Raw genomic sequence first — 13902 nt, forward strand, 5'->3', positions numbered from 1 at the left:
GGGCCCCTGATGTGGTAGCCACAGTAGGCTCAGACCCCTCAAGTCCCATGCAGGTTGTAGTGCAACAACTGGAGGGCCACAGGTAGGGCATCTATAATCTGACTAATACAAATTAATTCCATTTATAATATAATTTAATAAATTGTTTCCCCAAGCAGGTTCCTGGTTAAAAATTGCCCACTGCCACTGCTAGGACACTCGTACTGAGGGGGCAATTGTTTAAAAAATAAATAAATAAATAAATAAATAAATACTACTGTTAACTCCAACCGGACTGCACGATCTATTATCACACCTTTGGTTGAGGAAAATATTTTTGCCCAACAGGTGCCCTTTAAGGCACCCCTTCTAAGTCTGAGGCTCTCCGCCCTACCCACTGCTTTGTGTTTGTAATTATGTAAACATGGCGGCTGTTCTTAACCTTCTGTAGCTCAATCATCAGAACCCCAACCTTTTTTCAGCTATACCATTTATTGGAACAGATGATTGGAGCAATTTAGATGCTTAAGTATTACCTCCTAATGTCTAAGGTGTGTACACTGTACTCATTCTTCAGCCTATTCCATTATCTGCTGGCTGCTCTGTCAGCTCACCCCAAAACTAGCAGTCTGAGGCTCCATGAACTGTCCCAGAATAGTTGCCTGTACACAGACAGTATCACTTACCATTGCTAGTATTCCACTGATAACAATAATGTGATAACAAATATACTTCCTATTTTCATAGGAATCTTGAGGACACGGATGCAAAAAGAAGGCGCAGGATGATGTGTAAGATTGCTAATTCAAAATGAATCTAGAGTGTTGGGAAAAAACACAGGAAAGCAATACAGCCTAGCTCAGCTGCTATGGATACATGAAACAGCAGCTCCAGCAATATAAGGGTCTTTCTTCACTCCTAGTAAATGGTAACATCAGTACTGATGGCCTCATTCATTTAGGGTGCTTCCGCCATATGGAGATTGTGCCATGCATTTATAATCCGCAAGCACAGTCTACATAAACTAATCACAGTAATGTAAAGAGTAAAAAAAAAAAAAAAAAACAACCAGTTTATAAAAATAAGAGGAAATAGGACACAAAACATATTATGCAAAAATAAAGCCTCGTTGATTAAAACGACAGGAGGCAAAATGTGTAATGTCATAGCTAGTGTTTAACAATTGGGAATACGGTATGTACAAGTAAAGATCCAATATGCTTCATGAAAGTTTAAAGGATGCAAAACATCCACCTTCAAATGTATTCTACAGATTTAGTACCAAATTAAAGGGCACCTTTTATAGCAAAACTGTTTCCGCCTCCAGAGGTTCAGGCTATTAGAGCCCACCTTTCACAATAACAATATTATTTTTGCCAGAAGATACCCCTTGTGAGTTCTATTCCACCGACATATGGAGGGAACGCTCAGTGCGGGTAGCCATGTTGGGTCATGGACACATGCATGAGGAGCAGATCCCCCAGTTCACTCATAGTTGCCTGCCTGTGACATGTGATTGGCGCAGAGTCTACATATCCTGCATTACACACATGCACAAAATGAGCAAACTGGGCACTCACGCATTTTGAGCATATGCCACCTATACTGGGGCTCCCTCCTGGTTTAGAGGAATAGTGTTCACAAGGGGCATTTCATGTTTCCCCAAACCAGGCTCTTTGAGCCTGCACAGCAAATAATTTTTCTATGATAGGTGACATAGCTACATAGTTATGAATTTTGCTGTAATAGGTGTTCAAAAGCTATCATATATTTCTGCTACATCTTTGCTGTTTGGCACAATATGTCCACAGGGACGCAGTTTCATTTCCAGCCATGGTAAGGCTTTTAGAATGGACAGATACCAAACACGAATGGGCGATTTATTCAGCATATACACCGGGAATGTGTAACCTGTAGCCCTCCAGGTGTATCTTCCCACCAACGGCCAAAGGCACAGCGTCCAATCCAAAGGACTTTTCTATTTGCACACCCAACTGTCACTCACTTAGCTTTGCTTTTTACTGGGGCCATTGCATATTAGCTCTTGGTTTTGGTACAGCTCCTACATGTGAGTTAAAATGCTGTTTCCATTCCTCCAGTGATAAACCCGAGATACATATTAAGAAACTGGATGGCGGAATCAGCAGTGCGCAAGGCTGAATCAAATGACTTCTCGGAGGTAATGACCTGTAATTAATTATCGATTCATTGGGTGCAAGTTGTAAAGGAGCCCTAAAGATTGAATTTAAATTCTGTTTAAATGATCCTTGTTGTTTATCAAACCCCAGTGTTGTGAGCTCATATTTTTATGAATCTGTGTTTTCTAACCCAGGTTCATCTTCTGCAGAAAACCCTAGGCCGACCGTTCCATACACAGAAAATGGCAGAAGAAGCGGGATATTCTCAGCGTACCCCAGCATGGGCCAGACATTTGAAAGTCAGCTGCTCCTCTTAGGGCACTTTAAAGGGCGAGCAACGCTCATTGTTTATGTACCACTTCTTTTTATTACTCATCTTTATATTCAGGCCTCTTATTCAAATCAGTGCATTGTTGCTAGGATAATTTGGATCCTAGCAACCAGATTGCTGAAATAGCAATTTGGAAAGCTGTCGAATAAAAAGCTATATAACTCAAAAACCACAAATAATAAAAAATGAAAACCAATTGCAAATTGTCTCAGAATATCACTCTCTACATCATACTAAAATGTAATTTAAAGTTAAACAACCCCTTAAATATAAGTTAATGAACTTTATGTTAAAATTGAATGTAAACTGCCTATTTAGGGCCATTCATTGGTACCGGGCTGCCTAAATAAAATACTGAATCCCTTTGCCTTAAATTATATTTATGTAACTTTCCCTTAAAATAACAATTTTTTCCAATTAAGTGGAGTGATGTAAAAACCACCTAAAATGACATTGATCATCCTTATACTGTATAAGTGAATAGAACAGAAAACACATTGTATTAGATTTAAACTTATTTATTGATATAGTACAGGCAGGGAGAATCTCGCAGATGGAAAAATGCAGATTTGTTCAGTCGAACCTTCTTTTTCATCTTTTTTATGTGATAATGCCTCTGACTCTGTCTCAGAATATAATGCCCCTTTTTACTGTTCCTCAACTTCTTCTTCCTCAACTTCTTCTTCCTCAACTTCTTCTTCCTCAACTACTTCTTCCTCAACTTCTTCTTCCTCAACTTCTTCTTGCTCAACTACTTCTTCCTCCACTTCTTCCTCCCCATCTGATTCCTCTTCATACTCTGCTTTCTCAGAAGGAGCTTTCTCAACTTCCGTACCAGTTAATTCCTTGTTCTTTCTGCACAGACATAACAAGGGCACAGGGTTTTAAAGCCTCCTAAATCAAAGCTTGGTAATAAACTGGGTCATAGGAGCCTGATAATAAAGTTACAGATTATATATGCCAAAATCCAAAATATGTTTTTTAATTTGGTGCAAATAACTTCTTGTGTTTTCTGTTGTACGGAACAATGGAATGGTTTAGAAATCTATCTCCATATTATGCAATCTATAGTGTGCGTATGAAATGTTACAGTTCTAGTGACTAGGGATGCCCTGAATCCAGCATTTGCCTGAATGTGACTTCACACAAGTCTCTCTTTACACCAGATGCAATTAGGGGTTGGCCGAATCTTTTGTGGAGGATTCTGTGCATCCCTACCCGTCACACCTGTTGAAGTCCCACTTGTTAAATGGTCAAGCCAGTCCTTGCATGTACTGAATTGTATCCCAATTACATGGGAATATATGAAAGATGTGGGCTTAGCAAACCTACAGAATTGAATTCAAGCATACATACCCATTAGAGCTTGCTATTGGAGTTGTTTCTACTGGGTTTTCTACATCACCAAGTGGCACTTTCTTCCGAAGTTTAAAATAAAGAACCCTGAAAAGATAAAGAAAAGTTACACGGATTCAAGTCTCACATTTCCCTATCTATCGTGTTTCAGAGGGGATCATGAGATTTCTGATGAGATACAGCTGGGGAGAACTTTTAGAAAGCTGTGGGCAAAGTTGTCCTAACTAGGTCTGGTTTATACCTTTCTTTCTAAATAAATAACAAAAAAAGACTTACCATGCAACGACTCCCAACACAGAGAATGCAGTAAGTATAGCTCCAACAACCAGCACTATAATAAGGGCTACAGTCTCATTGCCGTTGAGTTTAGGGAGGATGTACCAGCTGATAAAATCACCTCCATTTATAGATGTTACTGTCGTTGGAAGTGTCGTAGTGATTTGAGTAGTGGTCGTATGTGCCACTGTCTTGGGTTGTGGTGTGGCGGATGACCAAAGAACAGTTCCCTCTTGAAATCTCAGACATGAAAAGGTCGTAGAGATCCAGTAGATCAGGTGAGGGCGTTGTCACCTGGTTTTCTTTTAGGCGTATTAGAGGGACGTACTTGTCCTTACCCACTGGGATTTTGCCCCACTCAAGCTCTACTTTGAGAGGGTTGAGCAGACGCTTTGTGTGGAATGAACAGGGTATGATATTCCTGGTGCCGAGCTGCAGCGTCATTTTGGGTTTGAAAAGGGTTAAATATTGCACCATTACAGCTGAAAGAGATGGATAAACATTACATTTTTGAAGGTTACAGTACAATCTCTAGCAGACAACTTATTCCTATAGGGGCCTGAAACCATGGGGCGTAAATACAGAGGAAGCAGACCCTGAGGCTGCAGGGGGCCCATGAGGATCTAATTCATATACATTTCAATAAATATTGGTAAAACAGGACAACCTCTGGATATGTTGGGGGCCCTAAAATTAATTTGCTGTGGAGCCCAGTAACATCTAGTTACATCACTGCTGAAACCCTTTCCTTAAAGCATTTGTGCAAGAGGATTTCATATAGTTCTAAAGGGACAGCCATTGGAAAAAGAAATAAAAGCCTCTATTTACCTGACGTTGAATGTAAAAACAATCCAGTTATGATGATAAAGATGATCATGATGATTGAGTGTTTGTTCTGCACAAAGACACAAAGAACTTGGGTTAGAAACATATTAAAGATATATTAGCATGTCACTGGTTAAAATAACATGATGCCAAAATGAAAATGGGGCATCAAATCGGTATATATACATATGCATACATACACAGCTATATATACAGTATATACAATTCTTATACTCACAGTTTTGTGATTAATGTTTAGAAACATGGTGTATCCACAGACAACAAAGTTGCGTGTTGCACCATAAACCTCTAAACACGAAATGACCTGTTTGTCAGGCTTACTGTTCCCTGTCCAACTCGAAGGAAAGTCACTTTATAACCTCTACCTCACCCTATTTCTTCAGATTATGTATGTATTTAGGGGCAGATTTGTCAAAGATCAAGTTATCTCCCTTAGCGTTCTATGATTTATCAATTTACTCTTGATTTTTGCACCAGTGTTTTCTTCCTATACTTCCCAGAATCTCAAAGGAGACCAGAGCCTATAAACGGGCAAACTGACTGTTTAAATTACTAAATTATTCAATGGATTTACTTGAAGTTAGATTAGTAATTCCATTCAGTAGATGCCTGCCCTGTGGGAACCTTGTGAGAATTTTCTCACTGTCTCTGCACCCAAGAAAATGCATAAGGCAAATAGTAAATACATCTGGAAAAACAAACTCAAGAAGCCACATGTGAGAGAAAAGGAGAAAGTCTCTTACATTTAGGGGGTTATTTACTTAGCTCCGAATACCCGAAATTCCCCAAAATCCAAAAAATTTGTGATTTTGTTTTATAAAATCAGACTTTTAAAAAAATCACAAATTTTTCGGAATTTATTAAACCCCGAGGGCTAAAAAGCCAGAATATAAAAACACGGCATCTCAAACCTGTCGAGGTTGCATTAAAGTCAATGGGAACAGTTCCATTGATTTTTGGTTGTGTCGGGGGTTTCGGGCAATTTCACAATGTTTTTATTTGTTTAAAATGGATTCTATGGGAGATGGCCTTTCAGTAATTTTGAATTTACTGGATAACGGGTTTCAGAATAAGGGATCCCATACCTGTATAAGACATACTGTTCCTGTGTTTACACAGTTGTTTAGCTTTCAAGTAGCAAATAGGTATTGTCCATGTCAAAATAGGTATTTATATGTTAAGCAAATTTTATTTTATATCATAAATATCAATATATTTATTTTTATATAGGACCAATGAATATAGGGGTATCCCTGACACATAGACCTTTCCATAGACCTGACCAGCACAAGGAACCAATCACAATCTTGACTGTTCAACCTGAACCAGGACAGTTGGCAAATATGCAGAAGGAGTGCCCCTCTTACATTTATAAAGGCCCCTGGTAAATTAATAAAGCCTGGCCCTCTTGTCACCCAAACAATAAGCAACATTGGAGCAGCCTATGGCAGTAAAACGTGAGGTTATCAGGAATTTAGCTGTTCTTCCCTCAGCAAATAAAACTACTGCTGGAGCTCAGGTTTGGAACACTTGCTTAAATATTAAAAAAGGACAATGTTCATTCTACTGTATTATAGGGGTAATTTGCCTTTGAGTTCACTTTTAGTATGATGTAGATAGGGATATTCTGTGACAATTTGCAATTGGTTTTCTTTTTTTATTATTAGTGGTTTTTGAGTTCTTTAGCTTTTTATTCAGCAGCTCCCCAGTTTGCAATTTCAGCAATCTGCTTGCTAGGGTCAAAATTATCCTAGCAACCATTGCATTGTTTTGTGATGAAAAGTCACATGGTTTTAAGGATTGGATTTGGTTTGGCCACGCACTAGGATTCAGCCAAATCCTACTGAAAAAAGGCAGAATCCTGGACAAATGCTGAACTGAATCCTCGATTTGGTGCATGCCTAATTTGAATAAGAGACTGGAATGTGAATAGGAGTGGGCCTGAATAGAAAGATGAGTAAACAGAGCATATGTTTTTTTAGAAGGGGTCAGTGACCCCCATTTGAAGCTGGAGTCAGAAGAAGAAGGCAACTATTTTAAAAAAAACTAATACTGACAACCAAATGAAAAGTTGCTTTGGATTGGCCATTCTATAACAAACTAAAAGTAAACTTAAAGCTGAACCACCCCTTTAATATGAAATTACAGTCTGTGGTAGGCTGATGTATCAATTAGGGAAGCTTTCCATTGATTCAGTAATTGGCTTCATAAGTTACACCATAAGTGTCTGATTGCTTGTCTAATTAGGGGTACAATTCATGTTATATGATGTTATTCCTAATATATCATCTATCTATTGAACACTTCATGCATTCATTGATCACTGAACTAATGTATTTGGATAATGTGCGAACATAAATCACCTGCTCCCATCTGCATTGTTATTAAGGTAATTGTGCGTGGCAGCGAGCTGGGTTACACGGTGGAACAAGTAAAGTAATTCCAGATGCTTAATTCATCTTGTGTTTCTGCAGTAGCAAATAGGTAGAAATATTAAAGCTCATATCTCATGTAAAGCGCTGAGTACTGAAACACCTCGAATAAAGGCTCTGGAAATCATTGAGCATTCCACATTGCATGTGGTGGTGGTGAGGAGATTTGAGACCCTAAAGGGCAAGTCATAGGGGGTGCTCTAAACTCATATATACTCATGCTCCCAAATCAATTAAAAGATCATTTTTATTTGAACATGATAAAATTCATTATCAATTAACCAAGAAATGGAAGGCCACAGGCACAGTTGCTGTAAAACCCAGGTCTGGCAGGCCAATAAAAATACAGGAGCAGCATATGCAGAGGATTGTGAGTGGTTACAGACAACCCAAAGATCACCTCCAAAGACCTGCAAGAACATCTTGCTGCAGATGGTGTATCTGTACATCGTTCTACAATTCAGCGCAATTTGCACTAAGAACATCTGTATGGCAGGGTGTTGAGAAAGAAGCCCTTTCTGCACTCACGCCACAAACAGTCACTTGTTGTATGCAAAAGCTCATTTAGACAAACCATAGTCAATTTGGAACAAAGTGCTTTGAACTGATGAGACAAAAATTTAGTTATTTGGTCATAACAAAAAGCACTTTGCATTGTGGAAGAAGAGCACCGCATTCCAAGAAAAACATCTGCTACTTACTGTCAAATTTGGTGGAGGTTCCATCATGCTGTGGGGCTGTGTGGCTACTTCAGGAGCTGGGGCCCTTGTTAAAGTCGAGATGAATTCAACCCAATATCCACAAAGTCTTCAGGATAATGTTCAAGCATCAGTCACAAAGGTGAAGTTACGCAGGGAGGGGTTGGAAATTCCAACAAGACAATGACCCTAAACACACTTGGAAATCTACAAAGGCACGGAGAGGGAGAAGTACAATATTCTGGAATGGCCGTTACAGTCCCCCAACTTGAATATCATGGAAAATCTTTGGGATGATTTGAAGCAGGCTGGCCATGCTCAGCAGCCATCAAATTTAACTGAATTAGAGAGATTTTGTATGGACGAATGGTCAAAAATACCCCCATCCAGTATCCAGACACTCATCAAAGGCTATAGGAGGCGTCTAGAGGCAGTTACATTTGCAAAAGGAGGCTCAACTAAGTATTGATGTAATATCTCTGTTGGGGTTCCCAAATTTCTACACCTGTCTAATTTTGTTATGATGCATATTGCATATTTTCTGTTAATTCAATAAACATTATGTCACTGCTGAAATACTACTGTTTCCATAAGGCATGTTATATATTAAATGGAAGTTGCTACTTTGAAAGCTCATATGATAAACAAAACTCCAAAGAATTAAGAGGGGTTCCCAAACTTTTTCATATGATATGACTGTATATATATATATATATATATATATATATATATATATATATATATATATATATATATATATATATATATATATATATATATATATATATATATATATATATTCTCATTCAAACCCCCATTACTTGAAACCAAGAAGAAGCACAACTGCTGCATTAATAGCTCCTAAGACTATGGACACACAGGTTGAAGGCTCTGGCTGTGGTCAGTCTGCTTATATTTTCAGTCTGAGAGAAGCAGATGTGCTACCTGCCCCTGTTCCATTGATTTGAATGCAATGAGCATTTGTCTACTCACACACAGTAGAGCTGAAGCTGAGGTCAGCCCGAAGATTCCTCGTTTCATGTATTTAAGTTGACCTTAGCGAGCGCACACAGGCTGATCAGATTCAAATCAATGGAGCAGGGGCTCTGTTTTTCTCAGCCTGCAAAAATACACATGCAACAGCCTACTGCCTGTGTGCCCATAGCCCTCCAATTAATTATTGTTGGCAAGATTGTTGTAAATTATCCATATTTCAGGGTGGACTACAAGTTATAACGTTACACAAAATACAGTTAGCACAAAATGTATGATCAAAAAGTAGATAGATAATAATGTCAAATAACACATAATGCTCCATCATACAAAACAAGTCACCACTGAAGTAAAATTCATTCCTAATGGCATGAAATTCCAATAAAGCTCACGTTTATGTAAAAGAGCTATAATGTCTCCACCGCCCTCTACACTAGTTTTCACTTGTTCAATTGCCTGCTCTGAAGAAAACTCTAATGGGCACATTTACTTAGCTCGAGTGAAGGATTAGAAGGGAAAAACACTTCGAATTTTGAAGGTTTTTTTTTTGGCTGCTTCGACCATCGAATTGGCTACTTCGAACTTCGACTTCGAATCGAACTAAAAATCGTTCAACTATTCAACCATCCGATAGTCTTAAGTAATGTTTCTTTAAAAAAAACTTCAACCTACTTCGCCACCTAAAACCTACCGAGCACCAAATGTTAGCCTATGGGGAATTTCCCCATAAGCTTTCTAAGTATTTTTTTATCGAAGGAAAATTGTTTGATCAATGAATTAAAATCCTTTGAATCGCTCAATTCGAAGGATTTAATCGTTCGATCAAACGATTTTTCCTATGATCGTTCGATTAAACGAATTGCGGTAAATCCTTTGACATAGAATATTCAAAGTCAAAGTATTTTACTTCGACGGTCGAATATTGAGGGTTAATTAACCCTCGATATTCGACCAATAGTAAATGGGCCCCTTAGTCACTACTATTACATGCAGCAAAGTGTCTGGTGACATTCGATTAATTGCAGTATTCAGCATTACTAATCTGATTAACATGTTCTCTAATATGATGTCTTAAAGAACACAAAGTGCAGCCACATTTCTGCCAAGTGATCAAATAGATCATGTCTCCTGCACTATTACAATTGATACATTGATTTATTCTATACTCTTTAGTAGTCACTGTAAAAACGAAAACAAAGTGATCCAAGTGCCATCCCGCCGGCGATTTACATTCTAGCCGGCGGGGAGGTAGTTCAGGGAGATTAGTCGAGATTTCTTGCCCGGGCGACTAATCTCCCAGAATCTGACCATGTGTCTCTGCCCTGAGACAGAGAAACTGCCCCAAAACTGTTTTATGATTTATGATTTATGATTTACGATAAATAGTACAGTGAATTGTATTCCCTCTAGCTGTGTATTCAAGGTGAAAAACTTGAACACTCGAATTAGAAAACCACTAAAAAAACCCAAACATCACGAAGGCTTTTAACATTGTAAAATGCTTGAAGGGACCTCTGTCATTGACTTCCATATGACCTCGACAGGCTTTAGCTGGAGTATTTTCAAATTCGAGCTATTTCCAGCTTCGGGGCATATTAAAATCTAAAAAAATCTTCAAGTTATTTTTTTAACCAGAAAATCTGAGTTTTGACTGAAAACAATGCGACCTTTGATAAATCGGACGCCCATTGACTTTAATGCCTTTGGACCAAATAGTCGCGTTATAAAAATTGTCACTCGCATCAAAATTGACGCGTCAAAATTATTTTGACGCCCATTGACTTCAATGCGTTTTGCAAATGCAAATGTTTTGGTGTAATTTGACGGCACAGATTCGACCCATCACTACTGGTAACCAATCCCAATGCAGCTGAGAGGCATATCACCCCTGAAGCGCTCAGAAGATTTACATAAACATTTTTTCATAGGTAGATTCCCTTTGAAGTACCAGTTTACCCAACAGATGATTCTTTCTATACAATTGGGCCATGTGGATGCATTACAGGCAGCATTTAGGGTAAGGGCACACGCCAAGATTCGGGGAGATTTAGTTGCTCGGCGACAAAGCACATCTTCCTGCTGGCTAGAATGTAAATCGCCGAGGGATGACACTCGGAGCGATATGTTTTCCGAAGTTGCCTCACAAGGATAAAATAAAGTTTTCCGAGTGCCATCCCGCCAGCGATTTCGATTCCAGCTGGCGGGAAGGCTTTTCAGGCAGATTAGTTGCCCGAAGAAGAGGCGCTTTGTTGCTGGACAACTAAATCTCCCCGAATCTTCCCACGTGTCTCTGTCCTTTATGGGCGGGGGGGGGGTGTGGGGTCCAGTGGGCCCTGGGCCCCCCAGGCCGACACTGTGTGTAAAGAGATGCTGAGCTCTGAAGCTGTGGGGCATCTGGAAAGAGAATTAGCCTGTGTCTGGTAGAACTGAGAGCAAGAGAAATGTGTAATCAGGAAAAAAGTAACATTTACAGAAGCAACAAGACCCAGAAGCACAACATACAAGCAATTTTCATAGAACGGCATGAAAGTACAACATGTTCATAGTTGTCACGTTGATTGCCCAGGGTTATAACTGTCTCAATTCATGATGCATACAGCAGCGGAGCTCTTTTTTTTTTTTACATTACTAATTAATTATTTAAAACAAAATCGGTGCCTATTATTCCAGTTAATGAATTTGTCAGATCTCAGGTCTCCGAGCTATAATTGCCTGAGTATTTGCAGCTGCCAATCAATCTCTCGGATTCCTGTTGTTTTTTTTTTTCTTCTCCGAAACAACAGTCTTTGCAAATGTACATACTTTATCATGGCCGGGCTCTGGAGCTGCTTAGTCAGGAAGACAAATGCAGTCCCTGCTGTGAAGTGTGGAGTCATTAAAGGAAATTAACTGAAGTAAAGTATAGTCAAGTCCTTATAGAATCTGTTTTTAAATTATACTGCCCCTTTATGGTGCCACCCTTGATTACTACATGTTGAAAGGGCTACTTTACTAAGAGATGGAAGGGCCATGATTATTCTTACAATGCACCTTTTCACCTTCGTTCTTGGCAGCCGTAGATGCAGTAATAAAAAAGTAGTAATAACAATACATTTGCTTGTAGCCTTACACAGCATTTGTTTTTAGATGGGGTCAGCGACCCCAATTTGGAAGCTGGAAAGAGTCAAAAGAAAAAGGCAAATTATTAAAAAAACATAAAAAAAAAAGAAATAAGGAAGACAAATATAAAAGTTGCTTAAAATTGTTGGGATAATTGCTACTGGGTTAACGGAAAACTAGCAACATATGTGCTGAATTGTACCTGCGGTTACTTGTATCTGTCATCAGTGTGTCATAATGGCATCATTTGTGTTTTATGTATTGTAAGAAATCATTTACCCCTACTTAAAGGAATTGTTCAGTATAAAAATTAAAACTGAGTAAATAGGCTGTGCAAAATAAAAAATGTTTCTAATATAGTAAGTTATACAAAAATGTAATGTATAAAGGCTGGAGTGACTGGATGTCTAACATAATAGCCAGAACACTACTTTCTGCTTTGCAGCTCTCTTTTAGGCAGTAACCAATCAGTAACTTGATGGGGGGCACATGGATCATATCTGTTGCTTTTGAATCTGAGCTGAATGCTGAGGATCAATTGCAAACTCACTGAACAGATATGTCCCATGTGGCCCCCCCTTAAAGTCGCTGACTAACTCAGAGTTAGAGAGCTGAAAAGCAGGAAGTAGTGTTCTGGCTATTATGTTAGATATTCAGTCACTGTAGCCTTTATACATTACATTTTTGGCTAACTAACTATATTAGAAACATTTTTTATTTTGCACAGCATCTATCTATTTAGCCAGATTTTTATTTTTAGACTGAACTGTTCCTTTAAAAGTATAAGAATATTAGGAATCAACATGGAATTCCATGGCCTTTATTAAGCAATTGGTACATTCTTGCACTGGTGCAGAAATCTCAATCTGTATTTACAAATGCACCGACAAGCATATTATTCACCTGTCAGGGAACAGGGGGGGAAGATTATGGCATGAGAATGTGAAAGCATGAATTTTCACGCTGGTGGAGAAGACAAACCATGTGACAATACTCTAAAAATTCTTTACCCCATGGATCGATATATTTGTGTTTGCAGAAGCTTCCAGGTCTTGTTGGGCCGAGACCAGACTTGCAGTATTTACCCTGATGTCCACTCAGACTGGCTTAAAATAACCCATATTTCATTCCAAGATATTGAATGTTCCATATAAGGAAACATTTTCTCTGTATATTTTCATATTTTGTGGTCTAAAGCTCTAGAAACAGCTTGAGAGGGTTTCCTTAGACTAGCAGTGTATCTACGCCTTGATGGTGGAACAAAGGTATCCTGGGGATGTGCAGATATCATGAGAAGGTACAAGCAACAGATCGTGCAGCAGAGGGAAAGTTTAGATGTTAAAGGAGAACTAAAACCTAAAAATGATTAACTAAAATGTCATATTTTATATACTGAACTTATTGCACCAGCCTCAAGTTTCAGCTTGTCAATGGCAGCAATGATCCAGGACTTAGGGGTCGTTGCAAATTATCAGAAAATTAGGTTTATCTGTAATATAAGCTGATGCTACAGGGCTGATTATTAAATTCTGATGCTAATTGCACTGGTTTCTGTGCAGCCATGTAGTAATTATCTGTATTAATTACTAATCAGCCTTATATTGTGACATTTCTATTCTATGTGTACTGTATATTGTGAGTGGGTCCCTAAGCTCAGTAATTGACAGCAGCACAGAGCATGTGCAGTGAATCAGCAGAAAAGAAGTTGGGGAGCTACTGGGGCATGTTTGGAGACACAGATCTTTACTGCTAAA

General features: G+C 38.7%; 1 protein-coding gene across 9 annotated transcripts in view; it reads left to right on the top strand.

The window, feature by feature from the left end:
- LOC108718782 (protein adenylyltransferase SelO) overlaps positions 1 to 3913 on the top strand; it is a 28974-nt gene extending 25061 nt beyond the window's left edge. For 6 of the 9 annotated variants that reach the window (XM_018267226.2, XM_041565845.1, XM_018267227.2 and 3 more), the window contains 3 exons: positions 727 to 770; positions 2079 to 2158; positions 2312 to 3913. In XM_018267226.2, the coding sequence (XP_018122715.1) occupies positions 727 to 770; positions 2079 to 2158; positions 2312 to 2434 (247 nt within the window). In that variant the 3' untranslated portion in view covers positions 2435 to 3913. The remainder of the gene's footprint in view (positions 1 to 726; positions 771 to 2078; positions 2159 to 2311) is intronic. The other 3 variants (XM_041565844.1, XM_041565848.1, XM_041565847.1) reach the window with 3 other exon arrangements.
- The last annotated feature ends 9989 nt before the right edge of the window (positions 3914 to 13902 follow it).

Source organism: Xenopus laevis, chromosome 6L, assembly GCF_017654675.1.
Source record: "Xenopus laevis strain J_2021 chromosome 6L, Xenopus_laevis_v10.1, whole genome shotgun sequence".
NCBI classification, from domain to species: Eukaryota; Metazoa; Chordata; class Amphibia; order Anura; family Pipidae; genus Xenopus; species Xenopus laevis.